We start from the raw sequence: 21,420 nt of genomic DNA on the forward strand, positions 1-21,420 counted from the left end.
CTGACAAACTGATTCGAGGATCCATCCAGATATATTCCCTTGTGAGGTCTAAATGCATGGGGCAACATATATATGACATACAATATATGAGGATATAGGAGATGTATATGAGGCTATATATGAATATGAGGATATATATGATGTTGGATATGTATCATATGCTATGTGGGCATGAAGTGTATTAATACATCGCGCGCTCTCAGAGCTGAATACAGGATCTGATAAATTATTCCCAGCTTTGAGTGATTGTTTGCTATATAAATACGATGCTCTCTAAATTTAGTTCCACTGCGAGGGAGATTCAACTTGATGTATTGGGATATGAATGATTAAAATATTAGCTGATGAATATAGTATACGAGCAGGTGTTACCCGTGATTCGCAAGGGTTTGTTAAAAGTACAATAATAGATTGAATTTATTATTATTAAACGAAAATCCAAATTAAATACTGTAATTCACCCCGAAGACTTCTGCTACTGCAAATATTGACAACAGGGTGAACAGCTAGATGGAAATTATCAGTTTGGTGTAAGGGTAAGCATTCCTGACCGGCAATTAAGAAGTATAGAAGAAATATTTTACATTATTATAACTAAAATAGAAAATATTCACATATTTATATAGTATAGTGCATACTATTAAACGAGCAACTTCTGTTTATATGTTTGTATTTCACCGGATCTCGAAAACGGCTCCAACGATTCTCACGAAATCCAGAACATAGTAGGTTTATAATATGAAGATTCGATTGCACTAGGTCTCATCCCTGAGAAAACTCGCTGAAGGACATTAAAAGGATAATTATTATTCATCCTTGGAAAAACAGCTGATAATAATTATTTCGTCGTCTGTTAGTGATGGAAGTGAGTGAGCGAGTTCATGTGTGTGGTACTGTGTCAAAATATTATGACTCAGCTGTTGAACTTTTGTAATCATTCAATCAGGTACTTAGTGCCGGTTGCAAAAAAGCCGTGTTATTTTCAATCCTAATTAATTCCAGTAGATCCATCTTTTTGAAATGGTCTTCTCTGATTTGGTTCACATGAAGTTAATCAGGATTAAAAGTTAACCAGCTTTTGTGCAACTGGGCCTTTGTGAGGGAAATTTTTGCATTCTTCTGGGAATTATTCTCAATTTACATAGATAGAACATTTATCTATGAATGTTATTATAATTTTTTCTTTCGTAATAAATTTTTTATGCTTTTGTACTCCAGAGCGAAGCTCGGTCCCCGATATCACTAATAATAATAATAATAATAATAATAATAATAATAATATCGAGTGACCTGGCTGGCACTAATGAATTAGTGTATAAGCTAGCATAAATTATATTTTCGCCACACTGCACAGAAAGCAGCTGTTTTCCAGTCCCTACGTAGATCTGAAAGGCATTGTTTGCAGACGACTCTCGTCTGACGTCAGAATAGGTTTCTTTCCGGCCTAGACTGGAAAGAGTACCCTTTCCAGCCGCTAACATGGAACTAAGAAAGGTGATCAAAAACCAGCTGATCAAAAAACTTTTCATTATTTGATTTTATTATTCAATAATTAAAACATCTATAATAATATCATCTTATTGTCATTTGAAAGAATAAAAAGTATAAACTCAACCTACCACATGATTGAACATCATCTTTTAGGTTATTTAGACAAATCAGAATAAAAAATAAAAATACTTGGACAATTTCCTGATATTCAGATTACCTCAGATTTACTAGAGCTATCACCTTCCACTTCTGCTTTCGGAAGTGCTTAGTAAACAACTATTCTCATATATATATATTGTTTATTTTTGTGTGTTAATCTACTTGATAGTTTCAAAATGTTTCAATAGTTCTAATCCTATATTTGATATATTTTCCCTTTTTCCAGGTTCTGATAACCAAACTGAGGTCAGCTAATACAGTGGAAACTCAACAATATAGAAAGGCAGCTAAAGCATTATTGGTGCTTATACCTTTGTTGGGTATCACATATATTCTAGTCATATATGTACCCAGTCATGGAGTAACTGCTAATCCATTGGCGTATTGCCGGGCTATACTGCTGTCAACACAGGTGAATTATTCATTTATTCATTCAATATTCATCCAATTCATTGGTAATATTATTGGGAAGCAATCATTATATCCACATTATATGTACCAAGCCATGGAGTTACAGCATAGAGATAAGATAGCATAAGCAGATATGCTATGGTTTGTAGAATTCATTCAAAGTTTGGAAGTTTTGTATCAAGTTATGGAGTTGTCTATCAAGTTGAGATGATACTGTATCATTTATGATCAAACCAAGGAGAAAAGATAGAGAGAAGAGGAAGAATTTTTATGGAAAGCTTTAACAACCATAACATAACAAGGGTTTCATAGACTTGACATGAAAAGGTTGTCAGAGAATTCACATGGAAAGGTTTTTTTAAACTTCACATGGAAAGGTTATTTAAACCACTGAATACCAAGGTTTAAACAACCATCATATGAAAAGGTTTTCATAAGTAGATATCCCATCGTATGGGTCGTTTTTTCCCTAATTTCTTCCCCGATTACTGTCGACTACTGTCTATTATTAGTGTGTTGTTGGGAGTGTGAGAGTATAAGAGGGGCACAGTATGAGAGACTACCAGCGTCACATAGCTTCACCAAAAACAACTACTAGGACTATCGGCTTCAGTTAACACTCACATTTGCAACATAGACACCCTATACACTGTCTATTATTAGTGTGTTGTTGGGAGTGTAAGAGTGTAAGAAGGGCACAGTATGAGAGACTACCAGCGTCACATAGCTTCACCAAAAACAACTACTAGGACTATCGGCTTCAGTTAACACTCACATTTACAACATAACGGTCCTTTACCATGGCATATCACTGAATATGATACAGTATCAACACAACATTATACAGTATAATCTCAACTTGACACACAACACTATATGATTTGATGCATTCACTATCTGCTTTGTGGAATGATAGACAAGGATAGCAACACCAATGTTAATCAAATACTGCCATTATAACGTGGTCTCACTATAGAACAAGAACAACCAAACATGATACAGTATCAAATCAATACGATACAGTATCATTTCAACTTGATACACAACACCAAAATTTGATACATTCGCTATCTGCTTTGTGGAATGATAGACAAGGATAGCAACACCAATGTTAATCGAATACTGCCATTATAACGTGGACCTCACTATAGTTGTTTTTTGCTCTGTGTTTCCAGGGTTTCACAGTAGCACTGTTCTACTGTTTCCTGAATTCAGAGGTGCAGCACACGCTCAGTTCGCACTTTGAACGCTGGAAGGAGGCAAGGCAGATAGGAGGAGGAGGTGGAGGAGGAGGGAGGAGGTATACCTATAGCAAGGACTGGTCCCCCAATACTAGAACAGAAAGTATTCGGTAGGTACTAAAAACAAAAACCAAAAATCTGGTGTGGCGCACTCACACAACTTTCCTTGCACGTTATGAAAATTGATCAACTGACGCTAGTGCTCCCGCGCATATCAAGTCCACTATTCAAAGATCTGAGTCAGCTGGTGACAGGGCAATAACGCTGGAGACACACGAGGTCTGCTATCTCTTCATAGTGAATGATTTAATAAAATCAACAGTTGCCAACAAATTGCAATTGAATAATCACATATTCACGAGTTTCGAGCTTATTTTCAATTTTAAGTTTAAAAATTTACTGAACATTAATTATAGAGAATTTTATGCTCAATCTTTTCTACTCGGATTTTTTTTTTTTTTTTTGTTTAAATTGTATCTGAAGCCTGATAATTGGGAATCTAAAATCAAACTTTGCATAGATGGGGTGGAGCTCCTGAAATTTTTACAGATATGGGACTTGTTGCAGTTGATAGAGCTTATCAATGACTGATGAATTGTAGATCTTTGAATAGTAGACTTGACATGTGCGGGAACACTTGCGTCAGGTGATCTTTTTTCATTACGGCAAGGAAAGTTGTGTGAATGCGCCACACCAGATTTTTGAACTATTTTTGACGACACTGCATTCAAATTTTTTAGTAAAAGCTATTGAAACTAATACTCACGTGTCTACGCACGCTTTCGGATTTTTATGAACTGTAGCGTCGTCAAAGTGTACGTTCTGTGTACAGTAGATTGTTCCAGTTCCAATCGTAAATTGTTCTATCACGTGACTAGTGCAAAATGTTCCCATGGAACGCCATTTCAAAATCGTTGGTTCAAGCTTTTGGCGCGCACATATAAAGTTGATTTACACTAAAATGTGTCGTTTACTAGCTGCATGAATGAAGAAAGGTTGTTTTACAAACCTACCGTCTAGAAAAGTGTAAATTTCTTTTATTCTCAAATTTTCTATCGAGAAAAGTTCATTCAATGAATGGTTATCAAACATCATATTGTTGGCTATGTATTCTATGCAATGCTATGGTGAACAAAAACTATCAGCGCAAGCGCAGAGAAGCAAGCAGACTACAATAATCGACCAATGAGAGCTCAGATAGTTGGAGCTGTACCAGGTCGGACAATTCACCACACTTCGACTGTCGGGCAGGTTTTTGGAACTGGAACAGGTTTCTTGAACAGAATCTGTCAGAATTCCTCCCATGGAACGAGGAACTTTTTACTTGGTGAATTGTGAATCGGACAATTTACCACATACCATGTACACAGAACTTCTATAAAAATGGTCCAGAAAACTAGTTATTAACTAGCGGTTTGTCATGGAAAATGGAATAGATGTGAAATAATTATCAATTTACACGTCAAGTCATGAGTCCCGACTGTTCAAAAAGCAGTTGTAGGGTCATATATATGAGATGCCCTGAAATTGATCAGTTGCAAACCTGAAAACTCTGACACCAGACCTTAGCATAGAGAAACAATAGCGTAAGTAGATATCCCATGGTATAGGGCGTTTATATCGCAACCTTTACTGTTATCTCAAGCCGATTACTGTTGATTGTTGTCGATTTTTACTGATTTGACCGGGTAAGAGTGTATGAACGGCACAATATGAGAGACTACCAGCGTCATAAAGCTTCACAGGAAAGAGCTACGTGGACTATCGGCTTGAGATAACAGTAAAAGTTGCGACATAAACGCCCTATACCATGGCATATCTACTTATGATATTGTGTCTCTATGACCTCAGCCAGCCAGGTCACTCGATACTATCATTATCAAATTCTGTTTTGTTCTCTGTTCTCTGTCCTCTTCTAATATTCTCTTTTGTTCTCTCTGTCCGCAGCCTCTGCAGCACTAACCAGGTGGGAGGAGGAGGTGGAGGAGGCGGAGGAGGAGGAGGAGGCATGAGTTACAAGAAGCGCGAATCAACAGTTAGTGAGACAACCACAATGACTCTGGTTGGCGGTGGTGTGGGGTCGAATCGGGTGAGCAACGGGTCTATGGGACCCACTATGGGGTCTCTCAGACCCCCACAGGGGTCTACCAGTCCCTATTTGGAGGTGGCGCCTCTCGAGAATGCCGTGTGAAGAGGTAGAAGTTAAAAAAAATTCAGAGAAGACTAACCTATAAATTTGGAATAGTCAGGTAATAAGAAAGGATTGTAAGTAGCAGTAAAAGAAGAATGGGAAAACTGAAGACTGGAGGAGAGAAAGAATAAAAATATAATGAAAAAGAAACAGAGAACAAGAAGAAGGAGAAGAAGAAGTAGAAGACTGGGGAATTGTAAAAGAGGAGAGAAGTAGAATATCTAGTGGACAAGAGAAGAAACATATGCATTTTGACATGATTTATGTTCCTTTCCCAGAATGATATTGTATGTATCAATGTATAAATAAATAAATAAATATAAATATTGGGGGGAAGCTCCAGAATAAGATAAAGAATTAGGAAAAGAATTAGAAGAATGAGGTTATGAATTAGAAGACGGCAAAAGAAGAGAAGAAGAATATGAGAGAGAAGAGATGATGAAGTGGAACACCAAGTGCCGGTTGCACAGAAGTCGGTTAAATTTTAACCGTGAATAACTTTAGGAGAACCAATCAGAGAAGGCGTTTTTCAAAAATGCCTTCTCTGATCAATTCCACGAGAACAAATCAGTGAAGCCGTCTTTTCAAAAATGCCTTCTCTGATTGGTTCTCGTAAAGTTATTCACTGATAAATTTAACCAGCTTTTGAGCAACCGGGCCAAAGAATTAAAGTAACATAGCAGAGGAGGATAAATGATCGTTTCCATGAAGTAAAATCAGAAAACATTCAAGAGGATCTCACTATTTAGGTGGGTTCCGAACCAACTATAGCCTAGTAATAACAAACTCAATCGATGTTCACTAGCTACCAACATTCTAATAGAATACCTCCCAAAATGTAGAAAATACGAACCTAAATCATCATGTATATAGTATATAACATCAAATTAGTATCTCCATCTAAACTTAATATTGTATAAAATTTAAATCAAGATTAAACTTAATTATTGTACAAAATCTATTCTATTGGCTTTGACCTAATATTATCTATAAGGAGAGAATGTTGCACTAAAATTATATTATTGAAATACAAATAATCTAAACTGAGAATTTTTGTAAAAAAACCTGTATGTGAATCTACTCTACAGTGAGGTCCACGTTATAATGGCAGTGTTTGATTAGCAATGGTGTTGCTATCATTGTCTATCATTCAACAAAGCGGATAGCGCTATCTCTTTCTCAATTTGCTATGTTGCCAGATCGGCTTTTAGCAATGTCAAATTTAATAATCAACTAACAAAATATCTTAATCAATGAAATTCATTATGAAATTATAGAAAAAAATAATTTATTTCTTAATAAAATATAAATGATTATTTTAAACGAGAATGAACAGATAATATTACATCAATAAACCTGTATCAGCTACCGTCTATAGAATGCATTGACAAGACAGAGGATCGGCAACGTTGTTCTCCTATCTTTCTCCACTGCCATTATAACGTGGGCCTCACTATAATACCTTATGAACTGTTGACCAAAGTTATAAATTGATTTAAAATATTATGAGTGTATATGTTGAGTATTTAACTATGTTGAATGCAAGAGAATTAATATGTCCTATCTTGGAGAAAAGAAGGCATAAGAAGATATGCCATGGTTTGTAGAGTTCATTCAACTTTTGGAAGTTGTGTATCAAATTATGGTGTTGTGTATCAAGTTGACATGATACTGTATCATTTGTGGTGATATGCCATGGTAAAGGACCGTTATGTTGCAAAAGTGACTGTAAACTGATGCCGATAGTCCTAGTAGTTGTTTTTGGTGAAGCTATGTGACGCTGGTAGTCTCTCATACTGTGCCCTTCTTAAACTCTTACACTCCCAACAACACACTAATAATAGACAGTGTATAGGGTGTCTATGTTGCAAATGTGAGTGTTAACTGAAGCCGATAGTCCTAGTAGTTGTTTTTGGTGAAGCTATGTGACGCTGGTAGTCTCTCATACTGTGCCCTTCTTACACTCTTACACTCCCAACAACACACTAATAATAGACAGTGTATAGGGTGTCTATGTTGCAAATGTGAGTGTTAACTGAAGCCGATAGTCCTAGTAGTTGTTTTTGCTAAAGCTATGTGACGCTGGTAGTCTCTCATACTGTGCCCTTCTTACACTCTTACACTCCCAACAACACACTAATAATAGACAGTGTATAGGGTGTCTATGTTGCAAATGTGAGTGTTAACTGAAGCCGATAGTCCTAGTAGTTGTATTTGGTGAAGCTATGTGTCGCTGGTAGTCTCTCATACTGTGCCCTTCTTACACTCTTACACTCCCAACAACACACTAATAATAGACAGTGTATAGGGTGTCTATGTTGCAAATGTGAGTGTTAACTGAAGCCGATAGTCCTAGTAGTTGTTTTTGGTGAAGCTATGTGATGCTGGTAGTCTCTCATACCGTGCCCCTCTTACACTCTTACACTCCCAACAACACACTAATAATAGACAGTGTATAGGGTGTCTATGTTGCAAATGTGAGTGTTAACTGAAGCCGATAGTCCTAGTAGTTGTTTTTGGTGAAGCTATGTGACGCTGGTAGTCTCTCATACTGTGCCCTTCTTACACTCTTACACTCCCAACAACACACTAATAATAGACAGTGTATAGGGTGTCTATGTTGCAAATGTGAGTGTTAACTGAAGCCGATAGTCCTAGTAGTTGTTTTTGGTGAAGCTATGTGACGCTGGTAGTCTCTCATACTGTGCCCTTTTTACACTCTTACACTCCCAACAACACACTAATAGACAGTAGTCGACAGTACTCGGAGAAGAAATTTGCAATATAAAACACCCACCTATACTATGGCATAACCTTTTCTCTATGGTCATATATTTATAGCATACTACAAATTTTCCAGTGACCCTGATTTTCTATAAATTTTTGTCCTGCTGGGTAGGAATAGAATGGCATTGATTCTTATGGGGGGATTCACACATTGGCCAAAAAATCAGCCATTTTGAAAAGAACCAATAATTGTATTTGTAAATTATTTCAACAAGTAGATATATATTGACCACTAGGTCCTCTATCCAATAAGGTGCTGTATTTATATTATAAATATTCGTATCAAGATTAAATTGAAAAATGAACCAGAATTGATAAATTTTTACCTAAAATTAAACACAGATATAAACCAACTTTATATTATAGTATCTATTATGTAAATAATGTAAATCTTGTGAACTGTACTTCGAATGAAACTTATTCTATATCAGTTACCCCATTGATAATTGAATATTGATGTAATGTTAAATCAATGTGACTTATATTGGAAGAGAATAAATGTATTGAAACCATATAACGTATTGCTTAAGTGAACTGCCCGACTACCAGAGTATAATCATAGAGAAACAATAGCATAAGTAGATATCCCATGGTATAGGGCGTTCATGTCGCAACTTTTACTGTTATCTCAAGCCGAAAGTCCACGTAGTTCTTTCCCGTGAAGCTTTATGACGCTGGTAGTCTCTCATATTGCCGTTCAAACACTCTTACCCCAACAAAACAGTAAAAATAGATAGTAATCGGCTTGAGATAACAGTAAAAGTTGCGACATAAACGCCCTATACCATGGGATATCTACTTACGCTATTGTTTCTCTATGGTATAATTTATTATACTAGAAGTTCTGTGAACAGTAGACCTCATGCAGTTATAAACCACAGCCTCTTCTTATACTGTCCATCAGAGTAAATCCTGTCTGTATGGCGAGATATCTGAGTGAAAACGGCTAATGGCTGTTGGGGTTGGTGTATCAAAAATGCTAACATCAAAGCTAATCTCCTTCAACACATACTGGCAACAGGACAGCCCGAGTTCAAAGCAGAGAAAGGTCGAGAGAAAATGCTATTATATTTTAGTTATTAATTGCATGCAATTAATAGTGCATCCAAAAGTACATAAAAATTGCATGCAATGACGCATGCAATTGATAGTCAACACAACAGCTGATTTTTACGAAGTTACATTGAGATATTAATTGCATGCGTCATTACATGCAATTAATAATCCACTCAACAATTCTGATTTATGATTAATAATTGAAAAGCTCGATTCCAAACGGGCCTAAGTCCATTTTTGTGGAAATCGAGATATCGGCTGATTATTGAACCTTATACATAGACCTTCATTCCTAGCATACTAACTACTCCAAACTATCCTTAGTCACTGCAAAATAAATATCACAATATCACGTTTTTTTCCAAAGTGTATCTAAGTCCATTGCTGTTCCTTTCCATTCTAACCTTAGTCCTTTGCGCATGCGCAGAGCATCTTTTTCTGTTGGTCTGTCTACAGATTGAAGCCTAACTACCATTTTTACTTCGAGATCAGCACGTTTTCAAGGGAAGAGAATAGTGAAAGTCAAGAATACATACACTGGGGATTACCAAGAACATCCAGTGATCAAGAAAATTTATTTTAAAAAAATTGGTAAAATATATTCAACTCAGCAAATACAGCACTTGAAGAAACTTATCATATTAGTGACATGAAGAAGGTCCGAGTCCAAGTTTCTTTCCAAAATGTCACCAAGTCCATGGACTTAGTGACATTTTGGAAAAAAAGCAAGGAAATTAACCTATTACACAGAAATCACTTCAAAATATGCAAAATTATTGTATGGAATTCAAAATACACACATTATACATTGGATTATAAACATTTTCCAACATTTAAGTGATGACTATCAAAAAATCGATTTCCTGAGAAAAACACTTTTGTGACTTGGGCCTGTTTGGAATAGAGCTCTTCAATTCTATAGTTAGATTTTTAAGGTAATATTGGCGTTCGAAGGAGACTCTTTTTCCTTTTGTATTATGCTTAGAATGCAAAATTTCAAAAAAAACCTTGTATATACGTCGACGCGAAATTGCAAAAGGAACATACCTGTCAAATTTCATGAGAATCTATTGCCGCGTTTCGCCGTAAATGCGGAACATAAATATAAACATAAAGAGAAATGCAAAACCGTCAACTTGAATCTTGGACCTCACTTCGCTCGGTCAACGAATTATTTTGGGAGTCTGGGAGGTGATGAAGCCCCACCTCCCAGGATAAAACAGCAATGAACACGGTGAGAGAAGCGAGTCTGACAACCAGGGTATAATATTAAAAAGGTTATTTATTGTATATAGGTGTTAAAGTTTACAGTAGAGATAATTTATTTATTTATTTATGGACAGAATCACAAATCATATAAATATGATTAGAAAGGAACAACAGGCTTGGCCCAATCTATTCCATTCCCAAATTTTGATAAATTAATAAAATGTCCAAAAAATAGGTTATGTTTCTACTGTAAAACGTTAAGTCTCTCCCTTCTCACCTTTCAAAGACAACCAGGGTATAATAATACATTATTACATAGGTTATTTATTGTATATGGTGTTAAAGTTTACTGTATAGAGATTATTCTCACCTTTCAAAGTTTTTTGTTGCAAGTTGGCTGCACTGCGTTGACACCTTAGGCCCAGTTGCACAGAAGTCGGTTAAAGTTTAATCGAGATTAATTTCACTAAAACCAATCAGAGAAGGCTTTTCTGATTGGTTCTCATAGAATTAATCACGATTAAAATTTAACCATCTTTTGTGCAACTGGCACTCAGTCTAGCTGCTACACACACGTCGATTTTTGGACCTACGACTTTCTGCCATCATTATAAATTCAGATTAATATATAATATGGATTCATTACATATTCCTTGTAAATCAGATTTACAAATAAATAAATGAATAATTGAAGTTTTAGGGAGAAGTATATTAGGGCGGAAATTTTCAAATACCATCAAACTCATCCTATCAGATTAAACTCTGACATAGATACTTGGTCACCCCTGTCAGGTGTTTAGAAATGTGCCCAAAGATCGTGGAGCGTGGTAACATGAAAGAGAGGTGAGGATCGAAGTGGGCACAAGATGCACCCACAAATAACTACTTCCTAGTTGAAGATCCAACTGAAAGAGTGCATGGATTTGATCTTCAGAGCAAAAAAATACAGGTCATGGCACAATCCCGTGATGCATTGCAAAATCGTCATTTTATGGGGTTCAAGTTCACCAAATTTATCAGCTGTTATCATTATAGATTGAACAACATTATGTGTTATTTTGTTAAATTGTTCAAGGAATATTGCTTGGCTTTGAATTGTAGAATAAATTTTTCCAACAGAATAATAATATTTAGATTCTAACTAGGAACTGAATTATTGTTGATTTTCAGATTTAATTGATTGGGAGCTTTAAACTGTTTTTGAGGTTAGCCTTTTGTCCCAATGCCTTGTGGATCTTAACAACTTACAAGAATAAGAACAATTTCTCATAATTAAAAAACGAATTATTGAACCATTTATAATTGAAATCTTATTATTAAAAAATCTAGAACCTGAATTTACATATTATCTAAACCAGAATATTATTTATAAAAAGCATAATGCATGATTTGGTTATGAGGAGATTCGAATTTCAAATGTACCGCCATGAAGACCCCACATAATGGCCGCTCCATTAGGAACACGAGTGTCATGACCTGTATCTATAGACATTGATTCAGAGGAGAGAGTGGAGTGCTCTCAATCGGGAAAAGGGCGATGCGCTCAGGAGCAAAAGAGATGGGGCCTACAGCAGATTTGTGTGAGTGTGACCAAACACAGACCAAGAGTGGAGTGCTGTCAATCGGATCCGTGTGGGAAAAGGGCAGGAGAGCAGAAGAGATGGGGCCTACATCTCTCAGATTTTTGTGATTGTGGCCAAATACAGACCATGAGCCACTTAACTGCTGAATGCCCAATCCATTCTTTTGAGGGAGACCTAAGAGAGCTGCCATAGCCACCTCTAATACAAGGCCCCGGCCTACGATATTGCAACGTCGCAGTGTAGGCCTAGAATTTAATACATGATTGGTGAAAAATATTTAAAAAAATACCAGCTGATCTTTTCCACCAATCATGTATTAGATTCTAGGCCTACACTGCGACGTTGCAATATCGTAGGCCGGGGCCTTGTATTAGAGGTGGCTATGGAGCTGCATGAAGCCACAAACAGAGCTGTAGACTGGTTAGAGCAGCCAATAATAGAATTGTGAGTGACTCTGGAAGAAGAACTGAATATTTTCATTTTCAGGCTAGGCCTGAAACTGATATTTTATGTTTTGGAGACGAGGGTCTAACACCTGAATCTGGAGCAGTTACAAAAAAGATGTGATTTATAAAGCAACAATACGCGACTGTAGGTGCCCCTGAGCCAACTGGTGGGGAACTACAATAGCTTTCTCAGGCAACAAGATTTTTTAACAGACTTCCTAGACAAAAATTTGGTTCTATACCCCAGTGAAAAATAAACTCCTGGAGAAGCCACTCTACTCACTGCAGGATTTCTATGAGGAACCTCTTTTTGGGAGTCAAGCAGCTCCACAGCATGAATGACCATGTAGGTTATTTTAGTCTGTGATCAGGGAATTCAGACACTGCCCATCTGGGAACGCCAGTCCTTGGCAACGACCTAAAGTATCGAGTAAGTAAGTGGGTAAGATGTTTGTCAAGTTCCGTTTAATCTGGTAGAATTCATAAGGAGGGCGAAAAATCATAGTACAAATCGATATGTGTGACTAGACTATTATTCCACCATTGATGCTGAATAGAGAGAGCTAATGGATGTTCCTGCAACTGAGACTTGACATAGAATTAGTGCACCCTACCTAAATATACCAGATGCTTCGGGGAATAGCTACCAAAGACTGTAAAATTAAAGAAGTTATTCTTATTTTGAAAAGAAAATTCAATGTTTTTTGAACAGTGCTAAGGCTGAAGATTGACTAACTGCTTTGAATTTTGAGAGAATTTTTGAAACTTTTCATGATGTGTAAAAGATAGCAATAAGGTAATCATTGAATTTTGAAATTGAAATTTATTCACAACACTGACATGTTTAACGAATATTTTTACAATGCAATTATTATAAAGAAACAGTATCATGATGGAAAAAAAAGAAAAGAATTTCAGTAGCTTAACAGCTGTGGTTGAAGTTCTACACTATTGTAGCCTACATAATAATATGAACGAGACAGTCCACTACCTCCGTAAACAAAGCCATAATGCATTCGTGTGACGTCAGCACAGGTAGGGCTCCTACACCAATAAAAACACTAGCTGATATAGATCAGCCGAAATCAACGGATTTTTATTGGTGTAGGAGCCCTACCTGTGCTGACGTCACACGAATGCACTACGGCTTTGTTTACGGAGGTAGTGGACAGTCACTTGATCATTAGAATTATATTCACGTGAAAAATATCAAATTTGATAAAAAACTATTTTTGGATTAAATCTTAAACTGCGAGACGCTCGCTGTACCTGAATATACTTTTTGACAAAATTTAGGTATTTTCCATCAATTACAACAAAATAATAACAATTTCCAAACAATTAATTTGAAACTCTCAATTCATTTCAATTTTAAAGCATCTGGTATGCATTCTTAAGGTTATAGCTACACACATATCGATTTGTGTTCGTTCGATATTTTGCCGTTCTTATAAATTCTATTGGATTAAACAGATGATGTTTGTAAAGTTCTGTTTAATCTGATAGAATTCATAAAGACGGCAAAATATCGTGCAAACAGAAATCAATGTGTGTGTGCAGGGCTTAATAGCTAACAAAGCTATTCTGTCAAATAATAGATTATAAAATAATAGTAAATAGATTATAGATAATAGATAAAGGACTGTCAAAAAATAGATAAACATTCTTTAAATATAGCTGAACAAAAACCCACAAAATTGAGTGAAGTCCGCCGCGAAATAGTAGACCCACGCTAATCCACGAAAAGCAACCCACGCCATGGGATGTTTTGAAAACCATTGCTATAAAATTATTCATAATCAATCAGCTGACAAGTGGATTATCCATTGCATGTATTACACAGATGTCTAGAGAAGCCTAGCAATGGTTTACAAAACATCCCACGGCGTGGGTTGCTTTTCGTGGATTAGTGTGGATCTACTTTGCGACGGGCCTAGGTCAAATCAAATCGAATGTTTTTTATTGTCGTTCACCATTTTAATTACAATGTATTGGGAACGGAGCATAGTCCTTGGTCTAAATATAAAGAGGCCTAATATTATTAGAAGATACCCGGGAATGAATACACAAAATCACTTTGTGATAGTTCTTGAAAAGTGAATGACTTACTCTGAAAGATACCAATGATTAAATATGAGGGGTATTTTGTGAATTCGCAGATAGGGGCATATAGAGACATACCGTATAGGAAACTCTTGTCATATTCGAAGCTTACAACTAAACAGTTGAACATTTCCTTCAGTAGTATTTTATGTTACACAATACAAAACCATTAAAAATGGTGGGTAAAACCTAGAAAATTGGAAGAAAATATTTATTGGTATACTTAAATTTAACAGAGAATAACCACACACGGTTAAAAACAAAAATACATCCTTAAAACTATAAATGTGTCTACCCAGCTCAATTGGAGCCTCGAGCCTAGCCTTTAATTCACATGACATGTACACAAAAACACAATAAAAATACAATAAAATATGCCTCCAACAGACCTGGATAGGGAAGTTACAGGAAGAAAAGGTTGGTTTTTTGAGAAAGAGTGGACCTTCAAATCAGTATGCTCAGCCCACTGAATTGAGATCCTAGCTCCAAGTGATCGACAGTTAACAACCACCCCAGGGTCTGGCTGCATTGGTGGATGTCATTGCTGTCTTTCACTGAAATAAGATCCTAAAAAAGGTGGATTGGTTTTTGGGGAAAGAGACAGAGTGGACCATCAAATCAGTATGCTCAGCCCACTGAATTGAGATCCTAGCTCCAAGTGATCGACAGTTAACAACCACCCCAGGGTCTGGCTGCATTGGTGGATGTCATTGCTGTCTTTCACTCAAATAAGGTCCTGAAAAAGGTATTTCAGGTCTGTTGGTGCATTCAAACAAACCGTGTGTGGTGAGGGACCTGAGCTAGATCTAAAGATGTGCTGAAACCCTATCCTTAATCTAAAAAGTGTGCTGACTGCAAAATCAAATCTAAATTTCCTAATACTTCTAAGGGGTTCCTAAGGATGGGGCAAATATTTTTGAATAATTTTAAGAGTAGTGAGTTTGTCTCACTGAGCTGGAGGCATAATCAGCATGCCGAGCCTACTGAAATAGGCCTCCAACTCTATGATTGACAGCAATTGGTACCCAGTACAGGGTCTGGCTGTATTGGTGTGAGTCGATACTGTCTTTCATACCTCATCACAAAGGGACAGAATAAGGGACGCTTTTCCTTTCACAAAAAACATCAATACAAGTATAGTAACTCATTTTTACGTTAACAGGAATATATTTTTAAAAATATGTCAGACTTCTATGCAAAAACTATGAGTTACTAAAAATTTAAATTTAGTTTTTAAATGATCAAACTAATGATGAGGTCAGGGCCGGGGAATCCATGATGATCCTTGACATGTACACAAAAAAACAATAAAATATGCCTCCAACAGACCGGGATAGGGGAAAAGGTTAGTTGTTGGGGAGAGACAGAGTGGACCATCAAAACAGTTTGCCCAGCCCACTGAATTGAGATCCTAGCTCCTAGTGATTGACAGTTAACAACCACCCCAGGGTCTGGCTGCATTGGTGGATGTCATTGCTGTCTTTCACTCAAAAAGGTCCTGAAAAAGGTATTTCAGGTCTGTTGGTGCATTCAAACAAACCGTGTGTGTTGAGGGACCTGAGCTAGATCTAAAGATGTGCTGAAACCCTATCCTTAATCTAAAAAGTGTGCTGACTGCAAAATCAAATCTAAATTTCCTACTTTTCTAAGGGGTTCCTAATGAGAGTGCTAATATTCTTGAATAATTTAAAGAGGAGTGAGTTTGTCTCACTGAGCTGGAGGCATAATCAGCATGCCGAGCCCACTGAAAAAGGCCTCCAACTCTATGATTGACAGCAATTGGTACTCAGTACAGGGTCTGGCTGTATTGGTGTGAGTCGATACTGTCTTTCATACCTCATCAAAAAGGAACAGAATAAGGGACGCTACTTCTATAACAGAAACATCAATACAAAATTAGTAACTCATTTTACGTTAACAGAGAATATTTTCAAAATATGTCAGACTTCTATGCAAAAACTATGAGTTACTAAAAATTTAAATTTAGTTTTTAAACGATCAAACTAATGATGAGGTCAGGGCCAGGGAATCCATGATGATCCTTGATGATCCTCGATGATCCTTGATGATCCTCGATGATCCTTGATGGTCCTTGGAAGCTGCTGTATTAATTCTATATTTAATCTATATGTGTTGGTGTTCGAGTGTGTGTAAAAAAAACATGTGTAGGTACTGACAACAATAAATTCCGTGTAACCTCACACACATTCTACTTTGAAAAACTCATAAATACTCTCTGAAAAGAAATTTATTCATGGGGAAATGAAATCTAAAGTTATAATTGAAAGCAGAAAGTGGATATGACTCAATAAAAATATGAAAACCTCTTCAACACATCTACATGAGAGATATCCACTTTTCAAGTTTTAAGATTGGAACAGTTTCAAATGAAAATAGTGTTGGACAACTCTACTGTTGGGGAAATTGTCTCATTATCTGACAACTTTCAATGGTATCCCTATGACATCCAACAAAATGCAACAACAAAACCGCGAGGTCTGAAACCTTTTGAAACGACTACATGACAACGATGTGGAACATCCCACCAGTAGAGCTGTACAACACATCACTTCAAATCCAATACTTGTAGCTGAAGGCTGGAAAAATTATTGTGAGATAGTTTATTAAAAGAATTTAATTAATTATTAATGTGTGTGAGGACATTTTTGTGTAGTATTAATATTTGAAATAATTGCTGACTCACCAAACTGCACACAGCTCAAACCTGGAAACAAACAAATAGCAAAATCAGTCAAGGAATTCTGAAAAATAACTAATATTCAATCTATTTGGAATCAAAGGAGTTCATTATGGTACTAGGGTAAAGCTAGTAATTTCTCTGTAACCTCTGAATGAGTTACAGAATTGAAATGAATTTTGCCTCTTCAAGAGAAAAATTTAATTTTGAGAATTTTATATAAAATAAATAGTAAGTAATGCTTGAGAGATTAAGTATATTCAATTGACATGGTTTTGAAATGAAGATGTAGTCCAGGTGAAGATCAAGTAGTAGAAACATTTATGTCAGATCATAATATTCATGAATAGTTTATGGTATAAACTAATTGTTCAATTATTAGTTTTTTAGTAAAATGTCTAAGATTTATGTAAAATGTCTAAATTAAGTGGAATGTCTCACCTCATCTTTGTTGAGGATGCGCCCTCCCAGCAACCAGCAAGTCCAGAGTCCAGAGTTGTCGTCCAGTCTTTTGAGCACTTTTACACAACACTGCACTACTTTCACTAGACTTTAAACGCACTCGCGGAACGCGTATCCATTTTTGTGCGGTACGGAACACTCGCGAAACGCGTATCCATTTTTGTGCGGAATTTTCAGAGTTCATCACTGTATACAGTGGGTGATAGCTGAAAATACAAAACAAAAACTATTAGAATGATGCAGTAGTGACACATCAACAAATCAAATCTATTTTATTGATGAGTCAAAGTGTCACTGTACTAGGAATTTGAAGTTCTACACTAAAATATTCTAACTATAGAGGGATCAAGTAAAATTTAATATTATCTTGCAGAAAAGCAGACTGGACTCTTGTTGCATGAAATCATTTGAAAATTGGAATAAAGTGACATCTCAAGATAGAAAACATACTGCATTGCATTTGTTTTTTGTTTTTTTTTTTTAACTAGAAGCTTATTTTCAAGACTTGTATAATTCCTTCTATCAATCTTATTTCAGAATTGATTCAATTGAGATGAATTATTTAATTTCTAGATTCCAACATTCATTGTTGAAATTCCATTTTCTTGAAGACTGCGATTCTCAGACAATTCCTTGACTCTTAGACGAGGTTCACAGATTGAAATAAGCTAGAGATACACCTCTATACTTTTTGAAAACATGTCCAAACAATATGAGAACATTGTTCTATAAAACATTAATAATTTTATTATTCCTCATCTCATTGCAATTTGATTAAGCTGAAAGAGAATACAGTGTTGATTAGACACATGACATGAAAATTACAATAAATTTAATTCATAGATTTCAATGTTTTTTGTTGAAATTCCATCTTCTTGAAAACTGTAGACTCTCAGACAATTCTATTTGCCATGAGGTGATAAATAAAGTAACTTTATTTGAAGACGTTCTCTTGGTAGCTATATCTTCCAAGAGGTAATGGTATATGAAGTATATCATGCTTTTTATTACATTGGCGAAAGTTCATCTCGAATGAGTCTCATGAGAATACAGCAGATAGTTAAATTCTCTCAAAAAATGTTCATTTTTCGAGAATAAGTTATAATCAAATATGGATTCCATTCAATATTCACTCAATTCCAAGTCAAGAATGCAAAAACATTCCTCACTTACAGTAGGCCTACTATTAATATTACTCTAAAAACTAAATTATTTTGTTGGGTCTGCTCCAGTATTATATTGATCACTGTATCCCTCCACAGGAGTATACAGTATACGATATTATACTACTCATTGCAAGCTATTAATATTACTCTAAAAACTAAATTATTTTGTTGGGTCTGCTCCAGTATTATATTGAGCACTGTATCCCTCCACAGGAGTATACAGTATACGATATTATACTACTCATTGCAAGTAGTGGATGGACATTGTGGTGTTTCGGACTCCACCTAAACTGTGGATCCGTGGTGTCCCAATTGAAGCAGCTGCAGGTGGAACTGCCTCGAGAGGTTTCCTTTACCAAATTGAACTATTAAAACCAACTTCATCACTATAACAACTATTTTTTCAAGATAATTATTATTCCATCTACTGCTTCTTTTTTGTTATTAATTTGGGGATATCCGACTGATGATTGACACAAATTGAGACATCAAATGATCAAATAATTGCCAAAAAAAGATTGAAGAACTTATCTGAAGTTTTGGAACTGCTTCATGTAGAATTAGTCCATGATGGCTGCTTCCTCGATCCTCTCTGCATCTTGATTCCTCATCCTCTTCGAAAACTGAGATCGGTCAAACTGGAAGAAAAGAGGGGGGAAAATTTGTGTTTTTCTCTAAAAATTTAACTTATTTGTAAACTGGAAACAGTTGATTCAGGGGCAATAGAATAATTGAAACTAATGGAGGGAGAAGGTACAGAACTGTATCCATTTATGTTTAAAATAGCGTGTGTTGGCACCTGAAGAAGTAGAAATATGAAAACTGGAAATTGGACGGGTGCGAGAGAACATCCCTGCACAACTCCCTCATTTTTGGAATGGGTATTTGGTCCTTTCTCCCATTTATCAAGTTTTTATCATAAAGAAAGAATATCAGCGCTAGTAGGCTGACTATTTCTATGGTTTTATACAAATTTTGCAAGCTATTATCCAGATACTATTTTTTTTAATCATCAAATGCATTGTCAAGATCAATAACTGATGCATTTGGATTATTTTATTGGGGGATTGAGTTATTATTCTTGGCTTTGTAGCTCTGTTTTTGAAGGGTTTCAATACCTAACTATTTTCTAGTTATTTGAATTCAAAGCAAAATGGCCGCCACAAAAGTCAAGTCTACCAACATGATTCTACCAGAAGAAAGTATTGATTCAGTCCAAATGGGAATGTGTTCCAATTTCATGCTTATCTACTGTTCGTGAAGAAATCTATGAATGGAATTGATAATTCGCTGATTCTCTAGATAATTAGCCATCAATTAATTTCAAGAATGATTTCTGTGTACGCATGATTCAAAATGTTGATAGACCAGACATGGCTTTTATACATTCTCCAAACAAAAATTGGAGTGAAATATAATCTAATAATGTCACAAATTTCTGTATAACTTCGAATAATTCAAAAACCATCAAAATTTCAAGAATTTCCCTTGAAACTTTAAATTATCTTCAAACAGCTGAGTTCTGTCTTCTGCAAAATCTGACATCGAAGACGCCATCTTTGAATTCAAAACCGCGGCAAATTCAAGATTCCTATGCTCAAGGGACAGATGCATTTAAGGAGGGATATCCTATTTAATAATAGCTAAATAAGCTTCTAAAGATAGTATTCATGAAAGCAAAGATGAAAAATCGCATGGGAAACCCTTCAAGATGAAATTTAATTGATGCCATCGAAAATTCTTGACAAATCCAGTTACTCATCAAAGACTCCCAGATTCAAACAGCTGAGTTCTGACGTCTGCAAAATCTGACCGCAAAGACGCCATCTTTGATTTCAAAACCGCGGCAAATTCAAGATCCTTATGCCCAAGGAACAGATGCAATAAAGGACGGATATCCTATTTAATAATAGCTAGATAAGCTTCTAAAGATAGTATTCATACAAGCAAAGATGAGAAATCCCATAGGAAATCCCTTCAGATGGAATTTAATTAATGCCATTCCCTGGGCATCAAGAATAATTCTGGACAACCCCAGTTCCTCATCAGAGAATCCCAGATTGAAATCAATCTATAAAAGTCTAGATGCTCTGGACACAATTTACTCTGCCCTAAATTTTGACTTCAGGCCTTTATGAGTCCCCAATGGTCCAAAACTTACTTTGAAACCGTGTTTCAAACATTAAAAATAGCTTTGTCTCTCTCATCGTCTGAGGGGCTCTAAAAGTGAGGTTAGGTTCCTCAATGATCACAAAAAGGGGTTATTGTCCTATTTTATCGAACGTAATCTTAATAGCTGAATGTTTAATATATCAGGGAGCTCTGGTCCTATTGAATTATAATAAGAAAACAAAGATATTGTCAAATTTCACTGAAATTTGACATTATCTTTGTTTTCTTATTATGGAGAGATTTCA

The 21,420-nt window shown here is 35.9% G+C and overlaps 1 protein-coding gene across 1 annotated transcript in view; it reads left to right on the plus strand.

Annotated features, from left to right (window-relative positions):
- LOC111052558 (diuretic hormone receptor) overlaps positions 1–5,973 on the plus strand; it is a gene marked incomplete in the record, with an annotated part of 81,765 nt that extends 75,792 nt beyond the window's left edge. The window contains 3 exon segments of the mRNA XM_039441013.1: positions 1,877–2,062; positions 3,237–3,412; positions 5,250–5,973. Coding sequence (XP_039296947.1) covers positions 1,877–2,062; positions 3,237–3,412; positions 5,250–5,493 — 606 coding nt within the window.
- Between the last annotated feature and the right edge of the window lie 15,447 nt (positions 5,974–21,420).

The sequence above is a fragment of the Nilaparvata lugens genome, chromosome 14 (genome assembly GCF_014356525.2).
Source record: "Nilaparvata lugens isolate BPH chromosome 14, ASM1435652v1, whole genome shotgun sequence".
Lineage (NCBI taxonomy): Eukaryota > Metazoa > Arthropoda > Insecta > Hemiptera > Delphacidae > Nilaparvata > Nilaparvata lugens.